This window comes from Phyllostomus discolor, chromosome 5, assembly GCF_004126475.2.
Source record: "Phyllostomus discolor isolate MPI-MPIP mPhyDis1 chromosome 5, mPhyDis1.pri.v3, whole genome shotgun sequence".
NCBI classification, from domain to species: domain Eukaryota; kingdom Metazoa; phylum Chordata; class Mammalia; order Chiroptera; family Phyllostomidae; genus Phyllostomus; species Phyllostomus discolor.
Genome location: NC_040907.2, coordinates 67,458,392 through 67,485,139, shown reverse-complemented (window position 1 = coordinate 67,485,139; position 26,748 = coordinate 67,458,392). Strand labels below are relative to the sequence as shown.

At 33.9% G+C, this 26,748-nt stretch overlaps 1 protein-coding gene across 2 annotated transcripts in view; it reads right to left on the bottom strand.

Moving 5' to 3' along the window:
- PKN2 (protein kinase N2) overlaps positions 1-26,748 on the bottom strand; it is a 115,824-nt gene that overhangs the window by 67,344 nt on the left and 21,732 nt on the right. For both annotated transcript variants that reach the window (XM_028514208.2, XM_028514209.2), the window contains exon 2: positions 14,459-14,759. In XM_028514208.2, coding sequence (XP_028370009.1) covers positions 14,459-14,759 — 301 coding nt within the window. The remainder of the gene's footprint in view (positions 1-14,458; positions 14,760-26,748) is intronic.

Sequence of the window (26,748 nt, the reverse complement as noted above, 5' to 3'; positions counted from 1 at the left end):
GGGAGGTGTTATATAACAATAATTGTTCATACTTTTAACCTTCTAAATATTAGCATACAATTCTAAAATGTAGATACCAATGTATCTATATTATTTGCACCTTATTGGTATAAAATATTATACCAATTCAATAAAAAGGCTTCAATATAATATTAAGATACTAGATCAAAGAAGCCCCAAATAAATCTCACCTTCATAGCTAGGCATTAAAGGCCTTATGGTGACTAACTTTAGGTTAACTTTCTATTATTATTTTCCTGTCAAATCCTATGTTCAGTTAAAAAAATCTGTATCTCTCTACTTCTAAAAAATGCAATGCATGTGATTTCCTACATACTATTGTTAATTCATTTTAGGTTTTCCTTTCTTCAGAAAATCTCTAACCATCCCCAATCCAATCAGGTGCCCTTTCTAATGTGTTCAAAGTATATTTTCTTCCTTCTATTGACTATGTATAACATAGTATTATAATGATCCATTTTCATGTATGTTTTCCCTCTGATACTATTAACATTTTGAGTGCTGGGGCTTATTCTTAACCATTTTAATGGATAAGTTTAATAGATAGTACAATAGAAAAATAGCAGATCAGTACTGAAAAACAGGTCAGTTTTAAAACAGAAGGGGACAGAAAATGAGAGGTTAAGGAACACAGAGCAGAAAGAAAAACAAACACATCTTATTGTGCTTCAGAAGAAAAATAAAAATTATGATTCAAAGACAGTTATGAGATGAGATAATGACTACAGATTTTCCACAACTTATGGAAGAAATATACAGACAAACTCCAACTTAACAATGGTTTGATTTATAATATTCTGGCTTCATAAGGGTACAAAAGCAATTATGTACTCAGTAGAAACTGTACTTTGATATGTGGTTTGATATTCTCTCATGATTCTGGCAGCAGCAGCAAGACACAGCTCAAGTCAGCGATGTGATCGCAAGGTGAGAGTAAACAAATGATATTCTACAGTGCATTTATTGTGTTAGATGATTTTTGCCCACCAACCCAGACTCTCCTCACAGAGAGTCTGAGCTTGTTACCACAAAATTAGTACAGCAACAATATTAAATGGCTTGCTTTAAGAAGAAGAAAAACAAAGGGAAAAGTTAAAAAATAAAATGGCAATAAATACACATGAATCATCACTTTAAATGTAAATGGCTAAAATGTTCCAATCAAAAGATTCAGGGTAGCTAAAAGGATAAGAAAACAAGACCCACACATGCTGTCTCTAAGACACACCCCCTAGAATGAGAGAGTCACAGAGACGAAAAGTAAATGGATGGAAAAAGATATTTCATGCAAACAGAAAGGGAAAGAAAGCTGGGGTAGCAATACTTACATCCAATAACATAGTCTTTAAAATGAAGGCTATGTATGGTAAGAGACAAAAGAGGACACTATATAATGAAAAAGGGCCCACCTCAGGAAACAAGAAAAAGCTCAAATAAACAATCTAACTTTACACTTAAAAGAACTAGAAAAAGAACAACAAAGACCAAAGTGAGTGGAAAGGAGGAAATAATAAAGAATAGGGTAGAAATAAAAGAGTCTAAAAAATGATACAAAAGATCAATGAATCCAAGACCTGGTTCCTTGAAAAGATAAACAAGATTGATAAACTTTTAACCAGCCTCACTAAGAAAAAATGAAAGGACCCAAATAAAATCAGAAATGAAAGAGGAGAAATAATAACTGACGACAAAAAAGTACAAAGAAGTGCACGAAAATATTATGAACAAATACATGCCAACAAACAAGACAACCTTGACAAAATGGATAAATTTCTAAAAACGTAGTCTTCCAAAACTAAATCAGAAAAAAGAAGAGAATCTGAATAGACGGATTATATCTAGTGAAAATGAAGCAGTCATAAAAAACCTTGGAACAAACAAAAGCCCTGGACTAGATGGCTTCACAGGTGAATTTTTACCAAACATTCCAAGAAAAACTAACACCTCTCCTTCTCAAACTATTCCAAAAAATTCAGGTGGAAGGAAGACTCCCAAGCTCATTTTACCAGGCCAGCATTACTGTAATTCCTAAAACAGATAAAGACACTGCAAAAATACAAGCAATCCAATTTAAAAATGGGTGAAGGACCTAAACAGACACTTCTCCAAAGAGGACATACACATGGCCAATAGACACATGAAAAAAAATACTCAACATCAGTAATCATCAGAGACATGCAAATTAAAAATGAGATACTACCTCACATTAGTCAAAATGGCTATCATCAATAAATCAACAAACAAGTGCTGGTGAGGATGTGGAGAAAGGGGAGCCCTATTGCACTGTTGATGGGAATGCAGACTGCTGTAGTTGCTGTGGAAGGCAGTATTGAAGATGCCTCAAAAAATTAAAAATGGATCTGCCTTTCAACCCAGCAATCTGACTTCTGGGAATATACCTGAAGGAACCCAAAACACTTATTTGAAGGAACAGAAGCACCCCTATGTTCGCTGCATTATTTACAATCACCAAGATACGGAAGCAGCCCAAGTGTCCATCAGTAGATGAGCGGATAAAAGAACATTGGTATGCCCTGGCTGGCGTAGCTCAGTGGATTGAGCACGGGCTGCAAACCAAAGTGTTGCAGGTTCGATTCCCAGTCAGGGCACATGCCTGGGTTGCAGGCCATGGCCCCCAGCAACCGCACATTGATGTTTCTCTCTCTCTCTCTTTCTCCCTCCCTTCCCTCTCTAAAAATAAATAAATAAAATCTTAAAAAGAAAAAAAAAAAAAGAACATTGGTACATTTACACAATGGAATACTACTTGGCCATAAAAAAAGAAAATTGTACCCTTTGTGACAGCATGAATGGACCTGGAGAACATTACACTAAGTGAAGTAAGCCAGCCAGATAAGGACAAATACCATATGATTTCACTCATATGTGAAATTTATTGAACAAACCGAACAAGCAAAACAGAGATAGGCTCATAGATAGACAGCAGGCTGACTGCTCTGGGAAGGGTGGACAGGGGATGGAGGGTTCGAGCAAAAAGGAAAAGGACTCATGGACATGGACAACAGTATGGTGATTGTTGGGGGGAGGCAATAGGAGGAATAAATAGTAATGAAAAAAATATAATAAATGTTTTAAAAATCAGAAAAAATTAAAAAATAGAAACAATCTGATTAAATGGGCAGAAGAACTAAATGGCTATCATCAAGAGATAGTAACTGTTTCAAGGCTGTACACATAAGGGAACCCTAGTATACCACTGGTGGAATTGTAAACTGCTGTAGCCACTATGGGAAACAGTATTCCTGTTTGAAATAGTGGTTCCTCAAAAAAATTAAAAGTGTAACTACCATTTAATCTAGTAGTCCCACTCCTGAGTATATATCTATGTGACATGAACACAGGATATGAAAGAAATATACGCGCTCTCGTGTTTATTGTGGCATTATTCACCATAGCCAAGATATAAAAACAACTTAAGTGTTCCTCAATAGTTGAATAAATAAGGAAGAATAAAGAATAAATAAAGAAGATGTTGTGTGTATTATTAGCAATAAGAAATTCTGCCACTTGCAACATGTTAGAGCTTGAAGGAATTACACTAAGTCAGACGGAGAAAAACAAATACTACATCATATCACTTATGTATGGACTCTCAGGTAGCCAAGAACTTGTAAAACCGAGTAGAAAGGTGGTTACCAGTGGCTGGAGGGTGGGGGAATTGGGGATATGGTGTTTAAGAGTACAAACTGGGAACCAGTAGATAAATAAGTTCTGAAGAGCTAATGCAAAGCATAGCGATTACAAACAATACTGCATTATAAATGTCAAAGTTGCTAAGAGATTTAGATCTTAATTGTTCCCACCCCAAAAATGATAATTATGTGACATGATAGACATTTGCTAATGCTACAGTGATAATCATACTGCAATATATAAATGCATTCATGTTGTAAGCCTTAAACTTATACAATGTTGTATATCAATAGTATTTTTAATAAAAATAAATTTTTAAATTTTATATATCAAAACTTCTGTGATGCAGCTAAAGGAATACTTAGGATATTCATAAACTTTTAATGAATACATGAGAAAAAAGAATAAATTTAAAGTGCTAAGCAACTATCTCAGTTAAAAAAATACCCAACTAATTCCAAAGAGAGAGAAAAAAAGACAAGCGTAGAGATTAATAAGGTAGAAACACACACACACAAAAACACATCAATAGAACAAAAAATATTTTCTGTGAAGAGAGCAGAATAACAATACAATAAGAAAACTGTTCAAGGAAGAAAAATGAAGGACATACCAATGTCAGTAACGAAAGAGAGAATGTTACTATAGATACACACAGATACAAATTATGTAAATCATTTGAAAATTATGTAAAATGGTGAACACAATAAGAAACTATAATTTTATCAAAAATAACTAAAGAAAACAATTACAAATAAATTCAAAGTGCTACAAGATACCTCAAATAAATCGCTGAGTTGTAGAAGAATGCAGACACCTAATTTGCAATCTTTAAGTCTTTGCAATCTTTGCCTGACACTGTAATGTGACTAACAAAAGCCCCATGCTCAATGTCCTTCTACTTTGTTTAAAATAAGAAGCAGATTAAGAGGGAAAACAAACAAACAAACAAAAAAGATTTCTCAGTCTGCAGTTGAGAGCTAGGGTTCATGGTGTATGTGACCCAATCCCAGGACAGATATAACTAGACATCTGTAGCTTTATGCTTCTGAGAATGCTTTTGCTATTCTGATGAAAAGAGACTTGCTAGGTATTCATCATCCTAGTGGAGTAAAGATGGGATTTTAACAAGAGCACAAGAAAAGGCCTTGGGAACTCTACACAGTGAGCAATCAAATCAGGAAAAACCTGATTAAATACAGGAATCTCAAATGGTGCCATTGATGACTAAATTATTTCTTGACTTGCCTTTGGCTTCAAATGCCTCAGAAGCGGGGAGAAGGAATAGATATTCTTTTAAAATTCCTACTGTTCTCATACAGTTTACAGGCAGGAAATCACATTATCTATGTGACCCTCATCCCAAATTTTAAGTTTAAATTTTATTTTAACTGGCCTCAGGTTAGTAATGCTTCTAGGCATCTTACAGAAACAAACATACATCTTCTTTGAAAGAAGGCATTTGAATTCAGAGCTAAAAGAATTCCCACAGAGAAAGTTCCAGCAAAAATATACACACAGTAGAAGTCACAAAGCTCAGATAGGAAAAGGAAATCACCATGAATAAGAAAAAACTGTATGAGTAGTGTGGCAAAGATTTTACTTATTGTTATTATATTATACAGAATGTGAAAAAAGTGTATTTCATATGTAAAACTAAATACAAGAAGCATCAAAAGAATGACTGGGATAAGAAACTATCAAAAATTACCAAGACTGCCCTGGCTGGTATGACTGAGATGGCCGGAGCACTGTCCGGTGCACCAAAAAGTTGCAGGTTTGATTCCCAGTCAGGGCACATACTTAGATTGCCTGTTTAATCCCTAGTTGGAGTCAGTATGAGAGTCACCAACTGATGTTTCTCACATTGATAATTCTCTCTCTCTCCCCTCCCCACTTCCTCTCTCTAAAAGCAATGAAAAAATGTTCTCAGGTAAAGATAAAAATAAATTACCAAGATAACAAAATAGAACTTCTAGAATTAAATATATGTAATGTATATTATATAGAATTTAATTTATTTATATTTATACATATATTTATATTTAAAATTATATGTTTAATTATATAAATTAAATATATATTAGAAATACAATATATGTGATCAAGAGCAAACTGGACACAGGTAAAAAGAATATTAGAGAAATGGAGACAGAAGAGGAAATTATCGTGTATCTAATTGGAGTTTAAAGTGAAGGAATAGAGGGAACACAGGGGGTGCAGTACTCAAAAACATAAGGGCTAAGAATTTCCCATAATCAACAAAATACACAATCTCAGATTCAGAAAACACAACAAATCCCAAGCAGATCAAACGAAAGTAAATTTACACAATTATTCTCAAAGAGCAGAATACTGCAGATAAAGAATATCTTAAAAGAATCTAGGGAGAAAACACAGTATCTACATGGCTTCAACCATTAAACTGACATCTGTCTCCTCCTCAACAACAGCAGAAAACTGAAATAACAGTTTCCGAGTGCTGAGAGAAAACAAACGCCAACTTAGAACTGTAAATAAGGGAAAACATCTTTCTATAGTGCATACCTTCAGGAAGAAATAGCATAGTCAATAAAATATATTAAAAAAAAAGAAACAAAATGATTTTAGAAGGAAGGTCTGAGAAGTATGAAATGGTAGACAAAACCCTGGCTGGGTGGCTCAGTTGGTTGGAGCATTGTCCCATGCACCAAAAGGTAGTGGGTTCAATCCCCAGTCTGGGTGTATGCAGCAGGCCACTGAGCCATGTTTCTCTCTCACATCGATGTGTGTCTTTCTCTCTCTCCCTTCCTCTCTTTCTAAAATCAACAGAACAACATACCTTTGGTGAGAATTTTTTTAAAAATGGTAGACAAAGAAAGTGATAAACACGTGGGTAGCTGTAAACCAACAATGACTATGTAAAATAATAATAATAATTAGATCTAATTTGTGGAATTGAAGATAAAACAATAGAACTATAATATAAACAGCAACGGCATATAAATAAGTTAAAGTGGAGTTAAAGTAGACTGGAATTCACCACATCATATTTTCTGGTACTTCCAAAGTGGTAACTCAAACTAAGATGTGTTTTCTAAGCTTCATCTGGTAATTTACAGCCTTATATATAACCTTATGGGTATTACCTGAATGTCCTATTGGCTATGCATTTCATCGTGTTTAAAATTGAACTCTTCTTTCCTGGGACACTACTTCTAAATGTTTGTTTTCTGTTTGGCAAGACTACTAATCCATAACTAAAGTCTGACTTACTATAGATGCTTCCTTTTTTTTTTCACTTTCATTTTCCAGTGAAAGTCTGTATGTTAAGTAACAAAACCCTACAGATTCTACCTCTGACATAGGTTTCAAATAAGAAAAAGCAAGGCCTGAAGGGGCTGCAAGTGGCATACAACCATACAACTATGTAATATTCTTTCCAGCTGGGATGGCATCGCAGATCATATAACCTTTGGTCTTTATAGCCAGTGGATTCCCAATACTCAATATTCATAAAGTGATATTAAAACAATTAGAATTTCTGCTTTTGGGTTATTTACTGTATTTTTTTAAAAGGAGAAAATATAGCTGAAGTATTGATGTAAACCTGGCCAAATCTAAACTAGTAAAAGTAGTAGCATGCTGAAGCACCAGCTTATCTATCTCCTTCACAAACTTTCATCTGTGAGTCCCTTAGTTACTTCTGTAAGTCTGTTAGTTATTGTTCACTGGTCAACATTTTGGTTTTTGTTTGATACTTATAAATTGATATTTAAAAAATAAACTTCTCCAGCATCTTACCATGTCTTACAGTTATATTAACTATTTATACCTCCCCTAAAATCTAACGTTCTTGTTCAACCAGATATGCTTACCTTCTAAAGCCATCTGGAACCTGCTAGGACTATAATGAATGCTCTTATTATTAATGGATGCTTAACCAGCTTTTTTGCATACTCAGGATGACCTCTGTCAGATGTCACCAACTGGAGTAATTTTACTATTTTATAGCTAGTACAACCTCTGGTGTAGCTTTTTAAATATTTTATGAAAAAAGCTTCAATAAAATTGTGAGTTGTAACCTTGTTTGTTTAAGGTGAAATAGATAAGCACAGCATTAAAAATTGCAGAACTGCTTGTATCTATTATATTAATGTTTGAAAATCACACATTCATCTCCTGGTAGAGAAGTCTTCTTAATTCTGTACATAACTCAGTACCCAGAGCATGCACAGTTATTTTGTAAATTCTCCCTAAGATAGTGCTACTTTATTTTTCTTCTTTCCTGCCTCTGATTACTATAATGTATATCACCAACCACTATACACCTGCTAGATTTGGTTGAAAATATATAGTAATGATACCAAGTGCTGGAGGGGATGTGAAAAACTGGAACTTTTATACACTGCTGATGAGAATAAAGAATGCTATAGCCATGCCATAAAACATTTTGGCAGTTGTATATAATGCTAAATATACTCTAATATATGATTAGTAATCATACTTCTAAGTATTTACCTAAGTGAACTGAAAACATATTTACAAAAAAACCTATTCATGGGTAGTTATAGCAGCTGTGCTGAAAAATTCTAAAAACTGGGAAACAACCCTAATGGTGAATGGGTAAACTGCAGTATATCTATACAATGTATTATTACTCTGCAATAAAAAAGAACTAATTTTTAAAAAAGATTTTTCTTATTTATTTTTAGACAGAGGGGAAGGGAGGGAGCAAGAGAAGGAGAGAAACAATGTGTGGTTGCCTTTCAAGCACCCCCAACTGGGGACCTGGACTGCAACCCAGGCATGTGCCCTGACTAGGAATGGAACCGGCAACCCACTGGTTCACAGGCTGGTGCTTAATCCACTGAGCCACACCAGCCAGGGCAAAAAAAGAATGAATTTTTGATAAATGCAAAACACCTGGATGAATATTAAAAAGCAACATGCTGAGTCTAAAAAAAAAAACACCCCTCAGTTTCAAAAGCTCATATACTTTATGATCCCATTAAGCAAACTATAGTGACAGAGAACAGACTAGTGGTAGCCAGGGGATATGAAGTACAGAGACAGTGTGACTACAAAGAGACAGCACTATTCATTTTTCCTGATTATAGTGGTGGTTAGAGTAACCTATACATATATTAAAATTCATGGAATAGTATTTCAAAAAATAACTGATTTTACTATGTATTAACTTTTTAAAAAATATGTCATCAAAGAATTCAAGTGTAATGGCTTATGAGTCATTTAATCACATGGTTTTAAAGGTAAGGAAACAAAACCAGAGGTGTTAAAAGTGCCTGTTAATTAATGATCTCATTAATGTCGTTAAATGGCAATTCTTTCCTTAAGAGTTCAAACTTAACGTAAAACATATTTACCTCAAAACGAAAAATTCAACCAGAAATAAAAAATAGGTAAAAATTATATAACAAACCAGGCCATAGATTCCACTTATATTTTAATACATATAAAATCCAACTATAATTTCTATGCCATAGTTAAGTGAACAGGCCAACAATAAAAGAAATTAAATTAAACTGTCATTTATATTCATTCAAGAAAAACTTTAAAACTACACTTTGGTCATTAGAAAAGAGAACACCTTAAAAACAGTTATATTTTCAGAATTTAAAAAGATTTCCAAAGTTAACTTTAAAAATCTCAATACTCTTAGTTTTATACCAAATTAGTATTTCCTTACTAGATATTTTAGATGTTGAAGAAAATATTCACTACCTTAATAGGTAAAAATCAATCTAAGTTTGGTGGGGTCTGAGAAGATGGAAATAAGAAGAGGTAACAATAAAATAAAATAAGATGAAAATAGAGGAGGTTATACTACACAAATTATTAGCTATATTTATGAAAATATGAGAAATATTCTTATCCTTTTCTCTAGGGATACGTAAGAGTCAAAGAATCAGGAAACTGCTTCTTTTCCAAATATTTCCTTTTGGAATCTCAGATGACAACTAAGGCTTAGATCAACACTCCATTTTATAGAATTCATTTTTTACTATTCTTAAAAATACATATACTTCACAAATAACAGTCCCAAAAGATCAGACTTTGACATTATGCTAAGTAAACTTTCAGTAAGTTTTACAGTTAAAATTCTTCTTCAAGTTCATCTGATAGAAATCCTTGTTTTATAAATAAGAAACTAAAGATTGATAGAGCTAAGCCCTGGCTGGCGTAGCTCAGTGGACTGAGCGCAGGCTGGGAACCAAAGTGTCCCAGGTTCGATTCCCAGCCAGGGTACATTCCTGGGTTGCAGGCCATGGCCTCCAGCGGCTGCACATTGATGTTTCTGTCTCTCTCTCTCCCTCCCTCCCTCCTTTCCCTCTCTAAAAATAAATAAATAAAATCTTAAAAAAAAAAAAAAAAAAAAGATTGATAGAGCTAATTACTGCAGATAAGAATTAAGAGCAGTCTACTTACACAGTAATCATTTATACAATGCAGACTTAAAATTTGTCCCTTTTTCGATGAGTCATTGATTTGCTTACATAATCCCAAAATATCAGGAATTAGCCAAACACTTCTGCTATTAATACACATATACATGCTCAATTTACAGTGGGTTTCCATTCTAGTAAACCTATTGTAAATTGAAAAATATCCTAAATCAAAATGCACTTAATACCCCCAACCTATTGAACATCATAGCTTAGTCTAGCCTATGAAGAATATGCTCAGAGCACTTACATTAGCCTGTAGTTGGGCAACCATCTTAAGTTCTTCCCTTTCCTTTCTTTCTTTCTTTTTTTTTGAGAGCTAACATTGACATCTAAATATCTACCATATTCCAAGTTCTAAGATAAGTCCTGAACACAGTGCATGAAAACACATCCCTGCCCTCAAGGAGCCTAAAGTTCAGTAAGCGATATAAACATGTACAGTACAACATAATAAAATAACCAATGGACAAAGTACAACAAAGAAGATAATCAAGAAAGTCAGGGAAGGTTTTACAGTAATATCCCAAGTGGCTTTGTGGGAGAAAAGGAATTTGCTAGTTAAAACTCAAACATTTCTTTACATGAAACTCTAGGAACAACAAAGTCAATCCAAAGTCACAGAGGGCAGACCAGTAGTTGCCTAAGTCAGAGATGGGGATTAGAGATTGATTAAGAAATGTGTATATAAGGAACCATTGAAGTGATGAAAAATTTCAGAATCACTGGTGGTAGTAAAGATTACCTGAGTATACACAGTACACCTGTGAAAACTCATTAAGTCATAAACTTAAAATATGTGGATTTTATCATATATAATTTATACTTCAGTAAAGTTACCATTTTTAAAGGGATTGGGGAAACCAAATGGACTACTCATTGTGTGATACTCATTGTGTGAAACTCTTCTGCATTCCAATTACAAGGTAGTTATGGGTATTCTGTGAGGAGGGAAATATTTTCCCTAAGTAAACAGAGTTTAAAAGCTCCAGTGCCATTTCTTATTTTAGACCTTCCCTAAAGGAGTACTGGGCAAAAAATATAGAGCTCAGCACAATTCCATCAGAATAGGTTATTTCTAAGTTTATATAACACTACTAAAAAAAAACATTTTGATAATATGAATTTCCATTTATAATGTAATTATTGAGTGTGTGGGCAGGAAAATACTAGCTGAGGAGTAGAAGAGTTCTTTTTAGCTAGCTTTGTGATTCACATCTTTGGGATTAAGCCTTAAAATAAGAACTGTACTTGACCAAAAATAAATAAAATTAAAAAAAAAAAGACTTGTTTCTCTGTGACTTCTTTCATTTTTAAGGTTCAATTACTCTTACAAAGGTGAAGTCTCTACATAGAGTTCTCCAAATGAAAACCCTAAGAAAAGTCCCAGATGTTGAAACTGATTCATGAAAATAAGTTGTCAAATAGAGGGAATATCAGAAGCATTTTATGAAACTTTTGAGGTTGGTAATCTGAGTTTCTTAATTAAATTTAATTTTACTTACATCTGTTATTGCTTATTACCTAATCACGATTTCTTCTATAATGTCTACAGAGCCAGATATATTAGTACTCTACCACTCCTTACATACCGCTTTTTTTTTGCAAATAAATAAATGGAGGGTTATAGAGATTAAATACCTTGTTCAAAATATCATCTTTGCTAAGAAAAAACTATTAGATCAAATGTGTATTAAATAATTTTTAAGCAAAAAGTTTTAGAAAGAATGTATATATGAATGAATGAATATTGGTACAAACACAGAAATTTTTTTCTGGAAGTATAATCAACAAAAAGTTAGCAATACTACCTTCAGGGAGATGGCCTAGGATGGAACTAGGTAGCTTTTCTATTTTTATTTTTTGAGGCACTAAAAAATGTCCAACATAAACATTTGTTGATTCTATTGTGGGTGAGAAGGGTTAAGAGATTAAGCAAAGAGAAAAGAAGACACTCATGGAACAAACAACAGTACAGTGACTGCCAGTGGAAAGTGGGGGTGAGGACATAGAAGAGTGTAAAAGGGGGATAAATGGTGATGGAAGGAGACTTAATGTGGTGTGGTAAACAGACAATACAATATACAGATGACGTATGTAGAACTGTATACCTGAAACCTGTTTAAATTTGTTAACCAATGCCACCCCAACAAATTCAATTAAAATATCAACTAATTAAAAATTATGTTCTTCAATTAGACTTATGGGTTATATTTTCTAAAGAAAAAAAGGTACAGCAGCAAAAGAAACTGCCAGTTTCTCAGGAGAGTCCATGGGCCCTTTAAAGGGCCCATGGAGTCCTAGAATGTACACAAGCCCACCCTCTCTGGGAATTACCACCAAGGGAGCAGCTGGAAGGGTGACATTTGCTTGTGGGAAAAGGGGGAAGTAAATGAAAGTGGGAAGAAAACGGATCAAGTGGCATTGTTCCTTCTCTGACCCCTCCCCCCATGTAAAGTGCCATAATGCAGTGCAGCAGGTTGGCCAGCCCTGGCAAATACCTAAGGCTCTGCCCCTTATGACAAAACAGGTACATGAAACACAAATATGGCCCAAATGAAAGAACAGATTAAAAGCTCCAAAAAAAGAACCAAGCAATGAGGAAACAGCCAACCTATCAGATACCGAGTTCAACACTAGTAATCAGGATGCTCACAGAAATGACTGAGTATGGCTGCAAAATAAAGGAAGAAGTGAAGGCTATGCAAAGTGAAGTAAAGAAAAATATAGAGGGAACCAACAGTGAAGGGAAGGAAGCCAGGACTCAAATCAACAATTTGGAACAAAAGGAAGAAATAAACATTTAACCAAAACTGAAAGAAGAAGCAAGAATTCAAAAAAATGAGGAGAGACTCAGGAACCTCCAAGACAACTTTAAACATTCCAACATCCAAATCATAAGGGTGCCAGAAGGAGAAGAGCAAGAACAAGAAACTGAAAACTTATTTGAAAAAATAATGAAAGAAAATTTCCCCAATCTGGTGAATGAACTAAACATACAAGTCCAGGAAGCTCTTAGAGTCCCCCAAAAATTGGACCCCAAGAGGAACACAAGAAGATACATCATAATTAAAATGCCAAAGTTTAAAGATAAAGCAGCAAGAGAAAAGGAGACAGTTACCTACAAAGGAGTATGCATAAGACTATCAGCTGATTTCTCAAAAGAAACCTTGCAGACAAGAAGGGATGGGCAAGAACTATTCAAAGTCATGAAAAACAAGGACCTACATCCAAGGTTACTCTATTCAACAAAGCTATCATTTAGAATGGAGAAGAAGATAAAGTGCTTCCCAGATAAGGTCAAGTTAAAGGAGTTCATCATCACCAAGCCCTTATTATATGAAATCTTAAAGGGACTTAATCTAAGAAAAAGATCCAAACTATGAACAGTAAAATGACAACAAACTTAAAACTATCAATAACTAAACCTAAAAAAAAAAAAATCAAAAACAAACTAAGGAAACAACTACAACAGGAACAGAATCATAGGAATGGAGATCACATGGAGGGTTACTGGTAGAGAGGGAGAATGGAGATAATGGGGGGAAAGGTACAGGGATTAAGAAACATAATTGGTAGGTACAAAACAGATGGGGTAGGGGAATAGTACAGGAAGAAGATAAAGAACTTTTAAATGGAGAACACAAAGAACTTATATGTACAACCCAAGGACATGAACTAAGAGGGGTAATTACTAGAGGAAATGGGAGTACTGGGTGGAGGGGGCAAAGGGGAGAAAAAAATCTGAGACAACTGTAATAGCATAATCAGTAAAATATACTTAAAAATTAAAATAAAAAAATGGTAATGTGTGGCTTTTTAAACATTCTTGTTTTTTAAACAATATCCCAGTGGTTTATTTGTTAATTTAGTTGCTTATAGCACAAAAAACAAAGGTCATAGGTTTGAGTAACTATATTTGTAACGAATAAAACAGCTCTTGGTCACAGAATGCATTTTTAACTTTAAAAAGTCATCTGGCAAACTTGTGCTGCTGATCCCAAGGATGCATCAGGTAAGAATATGTGGCTGACTCAATACAAAACATTAATACTAGAAAATAACTCTAAGTAATATCTTACTGTCAGAGGGTAAGTAGACAGCAGGCTTACTGATCTCTTAAGTAAATGTTTCAATTTTCATATTCATCAATTCAATGCACTTCTGAACAGAATATAAACAAGACCTTAACTATAAGGGAAAATAAAGACCCTGTACTTTCAGAAAAGCCAAAAAGTATACATTACGAAGCTATTTTTAAAAATGATATATTTCTTATTAGTATATCACATATACATCACATAAGAAAAAAACATATATATATATAATATATATACCTGTAACATCTTCTGGGTCTGATACAACAATATGTGCATTTAGTTCTTGTAGCTTGTGATGTAGTTCTTCTAATTTTTTATTTGACTTTTTCAAAATGTTGTCCACATACGCCAAATTTTTTTTATCAGTTGTGACTTTCCTCAGATTTTCAGCCCCTTCTTTGATTTTCAGTTCTTTCCTTATTTCTCTCTTGATTCGATCCTTGATATCATCCAATTTCTGTTGCACCACTGTATCTGAAAAGTCTAATTTTTGAACAGCACTCACATTCTCAGAAAATGGAAGAGTTCGTGAATCTCCCTACAGAAAAAAAATAAACATGTATGTGAGAGTTTAGGAAAGTTAGTTGCTCAGTAAAATGTTCAGCATAAAAATGAAACTATACATGTAGTGACTGATTCTTTATTAAGTACATTATATTTAATTCTTTACTTAATAAGCAACAGACTATTTATTTACCTTTATTATAACCACACAAAATCCTAAGTTCAAAAACTACCCACTCATTAAATAGCAATACCTGACAAATTTATATTAAAATAAATACAACATATCTACACACAGAGATTGTATCAAACTAGTAGATTTTCAATATCCTATGACTTCAGGTTAGATCCAGTGCCTACACTATGAATCTTGAGCAAGTTATTTAACTTTTCCAACACTAAGTTTAATTGTCTATAAAATCTAAATAATAACACTGACTACCTTTCAGAGATACTGTGATAATTCAAAATAGTATATATGTAGCTCTACATATAATTCTTGGCCCATGTATTCAATAAGTGAAAAATTACTAAGTTCCACACTGAGATAAAATTATACTTGGTATCTTCCATAGGAAATCTCTTAAAAATAAACTAATATTGGCAAAAATATTAGTTTATAATAAAGTTATATCCTTTTGACCATTTTTTAGTTCATGAATTACATGCATTAAGGCTTGGGAAGACTATATTCAGATCTTTATATTTTCATGGCTCACTATTCCAACTGATAATTTGGTTGACTCATTACAAAAACATCATTACTAGAAAATATATATATTGGGTTGGCCAGAAAGTCTGTTTAGTTTTTTTTGGTAAGATAAAAGACACATTTTTCATTTTTACCAATAACTCTATTGATTTGGATGTTTTGAGTAAGTCAGTTATCTCCTGCTATTGGCTTCTAGTGGGTGGAGGCCAGGGGTGCTGCTAAACATCCTCCAAGGCATAAGATAGCCTCACAGCACAGAATTACTTGGCAAAAATGTCCATAGTACCAAGAAACTTTGCAAACTACTTTTGACACCTTCGATCACGATCAGTCACAACACCTTCTCTATACTCTGCAGATTTTTTTTTCCACTTCAGTTGTGTTTTTACCTTTCTTGGAATAATAAAGCATAATATGCACCAAAATGTTGTGTATTTTCTTCCATTTTCAATATTAAAATGGCTGCACAAAAACTCACCTATTTGGTTTTATTTTACATGATGCTGATATGACAGCTGTCACAGTACAATTTAACAAAACTGTTTTGAATGAAGTTAAAGGCAACTAAGCACTACTAGAGCCCTCGTATGGAAAAAACTAAATGGGCTTTTTGGCCAACCAAATAAATTATGTCCTACTGCCAGAAGCTAAGAGTATACACAGTATCAGTTATTAAGCTTAAATTGAAAATCAATTCAGATAAGCACATCTAAAAGACCCAAAGTTATGTTCTAGCTATTTGTATATCATTTAATATTTTAAACTCCATTATTATATATAATACTGTTGGTTTTAAAATTACTAATTTCTGGAACACAAGAAACTAAAGATAATGTTTACTTTTTGGGAGAGAAATTAAGTTTGTGAAGGACATAGAAAAGAGAGACATTTCGACTTCTGGCTAAGATGGAGGCGTAGGTGGACACAATGTGCCTCCTTGCACAACCAAAATAAGGACAACAAAAATTTAGAGGAAAAAACCACCCAAAATCAGTACTGACAGAAAACTGACCTTTATGGAAGTCTAACAACCAAGGAGTCAGAGAAGAAACATTCATTCAGACTGGTAGGAGGGTCGGAGTTGGGTGGCCAGGTGGAGAGTGCTTGTGGCAAAGAGGTGGCTGGAGGACCCCGGGCATGCAGGGCACCCAAGGTGGCAGTGGGTGGACCCAGTGAGGCAGCAATTGTGGAGGAGCGCAGTGTACAAGGCGGCTGGTGGACTGGGCGGTCCCACATTCACATGCAGATAAAAAAGGTGAAACTGAGGAGCGAGACAGACCACGCAACCCAGGGTCCAAGCACCAGGAAAAAAAACCTCAAAACACCAACTGAAAACACCTGTGGGGGTTGCGGTGCCAGGGGAAACTCCCAGCCCCACAGGAGAGTTCAGTGGAGAGACCCACAGGGTCCTAGAATGTACACAAACCCACTCACACGGGAATCAGCACTAGAAGGGCCCATTTTGTTTGGAGGAAGCAAAAAAAGTGACTGAAACCCGGCAGAGAGTAAAGCAAGCACCATTGTTCCCTCTCAGACCCCGCCCACACATACAGCCTTACAACTCAGCTACTTGGTTGCCCCACCATGGTGAACACATAAGGCTCCATCCCTCATACAAAACAGGCGGGAGAAGACCAAAAAAAAAAAAAAAAAAAAGTCCAAACGGAAGAACACATCAGAGCTCTACAGCAAATACAACTAAGTGGCCAAGAGATAGCCAACCTATCAGGTGCACAGTTTAAAGCACTGGTGATCAGGATACTCACAGAATTGGCTGATTTTGGTCGCAAACTAGATGAAAACATGAAGGCTATGGTAAGTGAAATAAAGGAAAATGCACAGGGAACCAATAGCGATGGGAAGAAAACTGGGACTCAAATCAATGGGGTAGACCAGAAGGAAGAAACAACCAAACAGAAAAGAAGGAAGAAACAAGAATTCAAAAAAATGAGGAGAGGCTTAGGAACCTCCAGGACATCTTTAAATGTTCCAACATCTGAATTATAGGGGTACCAGAAGGAGAAGAAGAAGAGCAACAAGTGGAAAACTTATTTGAACAAATAATAAAGGAGAACTTCCCCAATCTGGCAAAGGAAATAGACTTCCAGGAAGTCCAGGAAGCTCAGAGAGTCCTAAAGAAGTTGGACCCAAGGAGGAACACACCAAGGCACATCATAATTACATTACCCAAGATTAAAGATAAGGAGAGAATCCTAGAAGCAGCAAGAGATAAGGGGACAGTCACTTACAAAGGAGTTCCCATCAGACTGTCAGCTGATTTGTCAAAAGAGACCTTGCAGGCAAGAAGGGGCTGGAAAGAAGTATTTGAAATCATGAAAGGCAAAGACCTACATCCAAGATTGCTCTATCCAGCAAAGCTATTATTTAGAATGGAAGGGCAGATAAAGTCAAGTTAAAGGAGTTTATCATCACCAAGCCCTTATATGAAATGGTAAAGAGACTTATCTAAGAAAAAGAAGATAAAAAAAAACATGTACAGTAAAATGACAGCAAAGTCACAATTATTAACAACCATACCTAAAACAAAAACAAAAACAAGCTAAGCAAACAACTAGAACAGGAGCAGAACCACAGAAATGAAGAACACATGGAGGGTTAGCAACAGGGGAGTGGGAGGAGGAGAGGGGGGGAAAAGGTACAGAGAATAAGTAGCATAAATGGTAGGTAGAAAATAGACATGGGGAGGGCAAGAATAGTATGGGAAATGTAGAAGCTAAAGAACTTATGACACATGGACATGAACTAGAGGCGGGAAATGTGGGTGGAGGAGAGTGTACAGAGTGGAGGAGGATGGAGGGGAGAAAATGGGACAACTGTAATAGCATAATCAATAAAATATTAAAAAAAGAAGACTAGCAAGAAAAAAAGAAAAATTAGAAAACTAATTTTTAATTAGTTTCACAATTGTATGTATATCTGTATACAATTTATTTGGTCGAAATTATAAGCTTTTATAAAGGTCCTGCATAAAAAGAAAAAAAAAAAAAAAGAAAATATGCACCAGGAATTAAAAGGGAACAAAGATATTCTCAAACAAAGAAACTCAAATTAGCAGTCTTGTTTTTAAAGAATGGCTAAAAACAGTTCTCAAAACTAGAAAGAAATGATAACTGAAGGAGGTTTTGTAACTACATAAAGAAAGATTAGATAAAATAAATAACATTCTGCTTATAAGTTTTTATATGATTATTGATGTACTCAACTTACAGGAAACAAGACAAATATAATTTTTAAATTGGGAGAGTAAAAGTGATTAGAATAGAACAGAAGTGCCTGAATAGAAGTGATTTCTACACATCACCTGAAGTGGTAAAATCTTAGTAGCAATAGTCTCTAATAAGTTACACATGTATATTGTAATATCCAAAGAAACCACTTTAAAAAATGGTGACACACTCAAAAGCATTATAAATAAATCGAAATGGAATTTTAAAATGTTCAAGTAGCCCAAAGGTAGGCAAGAAAAGGAGGAAACAAGTAATAATCTAACAATATAAGCTCTTACACAGCATAATTATTTTAAATGTTAATAGTCTAAATATAAAAATTAAAAACATTGGCACAGTGAACTGAAAAACTATGACCTAACTATATGCTATCTACAAGACTCTAACTTTGAATATCATGGCATAAAGTAGACTGAAAGAAAAAGTATATGTTATATGAACATTAATACAAAATAAGAGCAGAAGTTGCTATATTAATATCAGTTCACGTAGATTGCAAAGCAAAGAGAATTATTAGGGCAAAAGAGGGTCATTACAAAATGATAAAAGGATCCATCCAAAAACAAAACAAAACAAAACAAAACAAAAAAGACATAGCAACCCTAAATGTGGAAACGGAACTGCAAAATAGAGAAACAAAGGTTTTCAAAGAACAAAGAACAAAATACTTATTCTGTTTAAGCACGCATGAAACATTTACCCTGATATACCAGAGCCTGGGTATAAACATACCCATTAATTTTGTCATAAAACAAAATTAAATAAGTTTAAAAGAACTGAAACATACAAAGTGTGCTCATTGACCATAAAGGAATCAAACTAGTCAATAATAGAAAGTCAGTAAGAAAACTTCCAAACACTCAGAACTTTACAAACATACTTCTAAATAATCCATGGTTCAAAGGAGAATTAAAAATAAAAAAAAAAAAAACAAAGAATTGAATAAAAATGAAAATACAATGTATCAAAATTTGTGGGATGTAGCTAAACCCCCACCTCAAGGAACTAAAAATAGAAGAGCAAAATAAACTCGAAGCAGACATAATATGGAAACAATAAAATAAGAGCAGAAATCAATAAAATTGAAAATAGAAAATCAATGAAACTGATGTTTTTTCCCATCAATAAAATTGGTAACCCCCTAGCATAACTGACAAAGATGAAAAGACACAATATCACGAATAAAACATGATTTTATTTTATTACAGCCACCAAAAGAATAAGGGAACACTAAAAATAAATCTACACATATGAATCAACAACTTAAATAAAATGAACCACCAAAACTCACCCAATATGAAACACATAATCTGAACAGTCTTATAGCTTTTTTCTCCCAGAAAATAAGAGGGATTCCTTCCCAACTCCTTTTGAGATCAATATTACTCAGATACAGGAAATGAACACAAAGACCAATTTCTCCCATGAATTTAGATATAAAAATCCTCAACAAAATATAAGAAAACTGAATCCAGTAATGAAGAGAATTATACATGATAACCCAGGAGGATTTATTCCAAATATGGAAGACTGGCTCAATATTAAAAACTCCATCAATACAATTCACCATGCTAATGGAATAAACATGAAAAATCACATGATACTACCAACTGATGCAGAAAAAGCAAATGACAAAATTCAACAGGCATTCATGATTAAAAACTCTCAGTAAACTAGGAATAATTTCCTCAACTTGGTAAACAGCATCTACTTTACAACTAAATCATTTGTAATGATGAAAGACTAAATGCTTTCCCCTATGTCTGCTCTCAGCACTCTTATTCAACACAGTATTAGGCATTTTAACCATTTCCACCGGACAATAAGGTATACAAATTAGAAAGGAAGAAATAAAGCTGTCCTGATTATCAGGAGATAACACAATCATCTTCATAGGAAATTCCAAGAAGCTTACCAGAAACTTCTGGGAATAAAAGATTTTAGCAATACAAGATATAGAACACTTGAAAATCAACTGTACTTCTATGTATTCACAATGACTATGTGGACATCAAAGTTAAAAAACAATATTGTTTACAACCATTGCTTAGGTGCTCTTGTGAGGTGATCCACAGTACCTGTACACATTCCCTATCACATTCCTTATCACAGTCTTTCCTGCTTGAAAATAAGGCAAGCTCTGTAAGAGCACAGGCCACAGGCGATATTGATCTGTCTTATTCAATACTGTGTCCTCAGCAGTGTTTAGCACATCATAGCCAATCAATAAATATATTTAAGGGAATTTTAAAATAAAGAATGTACTTCAACTTTCATAGGTACAAAAGCAATTTCCCATACCCAAACCCAAAACTCTACCTACTGCCCAAAATTTTTCTAGTTATAGAAAATACCAGGCAAAACGAAAAAGAAGGTATTAGGAAACACACACAACCAGAGTCAGAAATCAAGACAATCCTCACATTTATAACATGGAAAGGTCTTTCAGTCACAGGTCATTGTTCTTTTCAATTAAGTGACATGCTTATTCAAGTACCAAACAAATAAGTAAATAAATTAATAATAGTAATAATTACACAGTAAGTACACAATCTAGATTTTGCAATTGTCCTGTTAATGACTGCTTAATTTTCCTTTGTTACTTTATGTTCACACTGTAAATTCTTAGAACCTTATGTGCTTAAAATAGAAATAATTTTACCTTGTCAGTATTATAGAGGGCTTATTATAAGTGACAAGTACTAGAGCTACCAATAACTCTAGAAGTATCTAACCACCATCCCAATAATCAATTTTTATTAATTTTTCCCCTAGCAGTGGTTCTTTAACTTTCTTCTGTATGTGGAGTTGGGTTGGGGGTGGGGAGCAGAGATTACAGATCTACTCTGGGATCCTGATGAAAACAATGAACTCTCAGAAAGTTCCATGTGTGCAAGACGGACAGGCACACACACACAGAATGGCAGGTTTCAGATGGTTCACAGATCCCTAAGTCCATCCAAGCACCCATGTAAGCCTAGCATTTCATTAACTAGTTACCTTCTACCTATCAGCTATTTATTAGGAGCCTAATATGCAAAAAAGACTTTTTAGGAAAATATATTCATTAAAAAAGCATACAATAAGATCTTGATTAACTTCCTAGAACACCTCCTGTGTACAAAAATCACCCATGTTAAAAAAATTCAGTAACTTTTAAATTATATTAAGCAGAGTTCCAGATGGTCAAAGAAACAAATCTTCCTCAGTGCCTGGATTCTATTCTTATACCTGTGAAGGTAGTAAAGCATGGGACCGTCTTCATTGTGAACTTTCCCCATTCCTGAACTTACCAAAATACATAACACACAATCCCTGTTTTCTTTGTCCTAATATAAGAAATAATGATAACAGTTTCATACACCTAGCATTGACCATAATACTGTAACTGACACTTTTAAAAACAAAGCAAAAAAAAAAAAATTTTAAAGGGCTACCTACACCTTATAATTTTCTTTCCTCTCTAAATGTGAACTAAAAGTTATTTCCCCTAGTCAGAACTTCTCAACAGAGGCTTTATCATCTCCTAGAGGCATTTTGGAAATATGTGGAAATTCTGGTTGTGAAGTTAGAGGCTGGCATGTGGGAAGTGACAGGCAGAGATAGAGACTCAATGAAACAGAAACCCAAAAGACTCTAAGAAAATAATAAAACTTACAAGTACACCAGAACAATTAGAAACAAAGGTTTTGTCTCAAAAGACTATAAATGATTAAATTAAAATACAGAAATCTTTGTCATGGTTTCTGGCATTTATCACTTATTCCATTAACAGAAGAGTACACATTATTATCATGATTGCTAAATAGTACAGCCAAAAAGTGGGCAAAGGACAGTAGGATATCAAAATGAGAAGAAAAATGAAGCTAAAATTCTTTTGTGTCATGTTTAACCCTGCAGAGGTTGTGGTCAAAAAAATTATGTAGGTCACGTGTCCAAGAGATACATTCATTACTAATATTTGCTAAAATGTTAAAAAACCTGCAAAATTGCATTTATTATATTTATATAATAAAATACATGATTTCTTACTTTCAGTTACAATCTAGAATTTATTAAACAAAGGAATATAAAAACATAAAGAATAAAACTTTTTCTTTTCAAATAATGGAATGGAAACATGAATATTGCTAAAAATACAACAAAAATGTCTTTAACATTAATTAATCACAATCTTCAATAGTTGGCTTTGCAAAACATTTGTAACAGTCATCACAAACAATATTGCTATGTTCAAGGCATAAATACTTTTCACAACACTTGCAAAAATATGTTGATAAGTGACTCATTTTGGATGCATAGCACCTAACTACACCAACACTGACGTTGGGGTTTGTGGGGTCTCTCAGATACAATTTACTATCAAATATCACACACCCTTATGAAACAACTGTTAGAACCAAAATGACAGCTTAAACATTACAGATTAACATTAGTCATGTTCAAAAGCTCAGCTAGTCACGACCTTGAACCTATGCACCGAATATATGCAACAATATTTAAGAAAAAATATGTATCTGTCCAATCAGCTGTGACCTCCACGGGGTTAATTTAAAGCAGATCTGATTTATCACAAAACCTCCAATGTGCTGAAGCGTTACATGGTTTTTTAAATAACTAAGCATATATAAAATATAGATAACATAGTAGCATATCTATTTCAAGCATAATTAATGATAGGGCTTAATAAAGAGACATTATTTATTAAGAAAAAAAGCCCAGAGATGCTCTTCTTGTTATGTGAAAGTATACAATAAAAGCCAAGCAAACTAAAATTATAAACAGAGAGATAAATGTATGAATAGACAGACACAGAGGGAAGGAAGGAGGGAGAAAGAGAGGGAAAGGCAAAGAGGAGGGAATCAGGTCTAGGACCCTCATCAAATGTTTTATTTTACTGGTTAACTTGAGAAATAGAAAGCAAGTTGTCAGTTACTCAGAGGTGCGGAAATCAACAATGAAACTATATAGACCAGCAGTCCCCAATCTTCTTGGCAGCACAGACCGGTTTTTCGGAAGACAATTTCTCCACAGGCGGAGGGAGGGGGTGGGGTATGGGAGGGGAGGACTCGAGGCAGAGCTCAGGCGGTAATTCGAGCAAAGGGCTCGCTCACCTCCTGCTGTGTGGCCTGGTTCCTAACAGGCCAAGGACCTGTACTGGGCTGTAGCCAGCGGTTGAGGACTCCTGATACAGACAATACAAAAAAAAGTCCCTGAGGAAGTGAAATTAATTAGTCAAGTGCAAGATAAGTAAAAGCTGTTTACACACAGAAACAATAAAAGAACGAAGTGACTTTGTTGAAACAAGTTAAAAACTAGTGAGTGGTAAAATGTTATACTGCTGACAATTTGATAAGAATGTGATGTATGAAAACAAATGCAAGGTTCCCATTGCCCTTCATTTTGGTTTTCACGCCTGCTGATATCACACACACACACACACACACACACTTATAATTACCATGAGAGTTTTATCAAGAGCCAGAGATTTCATCAATAAATTATTTCTAGTGTGGAAATGATAAAAGCAGTTGGGGTGGAGGATAAGGAGGGGAAGAAATGCCAGAGCTATCCAGGAGGCCTCAATATATGACGTTTGTAATGTTTCTTTAGCTTGGTGGTGAATACAATGAATGGTGTCTTGTTTTATGACACTATGCACCTTTTGGTATGCCTATAATATTATATAATAAAAAGAGAAAGGAATGACCAAAAAAAATTTTTTAAAGGAGAGACCTATGTAATAGTAAGACACTCAATTTTATTATTGGGTAAGTAGTTGCAGAAGTCTGCAGAATTCCGAGATCATCTAATGTATGAAAGGCCTCTGTCTGGAATTTCATACTGCAGGTGAAGGTAATAACCGCTCAACATCTTAAAATTGTTCTATTCTGAGAGTAGTTTCTTGAAAACATGTTAAGACTTTTAAAATTGAAATGTCATGTTCCTGGACATAATTCCACATATAAGAATTATTAAGTATATATTTAAATTTATGTTCAACATAACATACAAGCTTCTTTTATAATACCTAAAAATTAAAGTTTTTAAATTTTTAATTACATTTTAGTAATATAGCATTCATTTTTTCCATATTGTAAAGCTGATGTCCACAAATATTAATATATCAGAATAAAACAATTAAAATGGCACAAATGCATTAAGAGTCAAGTGAAATTTGCACTTGGTGTCTTAAATGAATTCTGACTTACAACCTTAATTTAAAATACTTTACATCTTATGGTATATGAATATAATGTTTTTAGTAATTTATAACTTACCTGGTGGATATTACCATTCTAAAGGAATAGTCCACATTACATTCTTAATATAGAATATGGTATTCTTAGTTCTATAGATAAATTTTTATAGTAGTATATAATAATTATAACCACAAACATATCACTCCTGCAAAAGTGACATTCCATGAGATACTATGAAAACATGCACGGGAAGGGGTGGGAGCAGCCTACAATAGTCTTATCAGATATAAATGATAATTCAGTTTTTGGCATATAGGGCCTCTGACATCTCCTCTGTCCTATAACTTAGCATACAATCTTGTTTTTTAATCACTGTTTTATTCAGCAGAAATTTATTAAATAACTTCTATGTGTAAAGTCCTATTAGACATCAATGACACAAGGATCAAGCCAATCTTCCTATAAGTTGGTGGCTCACACCTAAGTACACATAAACATATCTACTTAATATAACTTGTTTGAAAATTACAGATAAAGTTAATTAGAAAAATGTGGTAATTGTTAAGCCTATAAAATATCATATATACGTAAAGCAGAAATAATGTTAAACCAATAATGTGTCATAAAAACTTGCTTATCTTAGCAGAATTATAAAAGCTTAGGGAAAAGAAGGTTAAAACGAATTTCTCCACATTGCAATAAAAGAAAATTACATAAAATACAGTTCCTTCTAAGTTTGATTATGATTCCTCAAACCTCATTTTACTCATACTTTTGTGAAGAGTTCATCTACTTTACTCATCAATACAAGTCAAGGCAGAAGTAGGTATATAGTAGGTTGTATGGAAAAAGACATTCTGGTCATAACTATCACAACAGCTTTAACTGTGTTTCGCATACTCACAACCATAAACCTACTTTTGCCTCACCCTGTATAAATGATCCTATTTCTACAATTGTAAAGTAAATGTCTTAGAAGCATTCTAAAGGGATTCTTATTAAAATACATTGTATATCCAAAGTAATAAATACCTACAACTTAATAATTTCATTAATACGGAAATCATTTCTTTAGCCCAATCATATCTCACATTATATTCCTAAAATTACTATCAGTAAAAAAGATATCTCAATCAAAAATGCAATTTAAAATCAGCTCTATTTTAATAGCCAGCATGTACAAATCTCAGGCTCTTCTCACTCGCTTTCAACACAGAAGCACATTTCACAACCAAAAATATCTAAAATGATTAAACTAAGGTGGGATATTAAAGGCAATGGAGAGGAGAGGGAAGGGGAAGAGACTGAGATGGCAAGAGAAACAGAAAGAGAAAGAGAAAACAGAGAAATAGAAAGAGATTATGAATTAGAAAGCCTAAATTCTATTCAAGGCTCTGTCACTGGTTTGCTGTAAGATCCATAGTAAATTTTTAAAGTGTGTTTCAATTGCTTCTTTTCTAAAATAGTGATTGGTTCTAATTTTAACTTGAAGTTTACATTATATCCATTTTTAATCCTATAAATAACCTTTCCTTTAATGATGATTTGGGATCATGTGCTTTCCCCCTTCATTATCCTACTTTAGCAGTTCTCAAAGTATGGTCTAAAGTCCCCTGAAAGTCCAAACATTCTTATATGATTATAGTACATAATGTCTATCTTCTCCTTCACATTTTAAGTTCCTGAGAGAATAAGCCAAATTTAATCACTATTAAATATTTTGATCATTATTATATTATGCCCTAGAATATACAATCTGAATATAGAAGATACTAAATATTTGTTGAATGAATGGAGAAATGGTTGCTCAAAGTTGACACACCGAGTAAAAAGTAATACCCAAGAGAAAAAGTAGAAAAC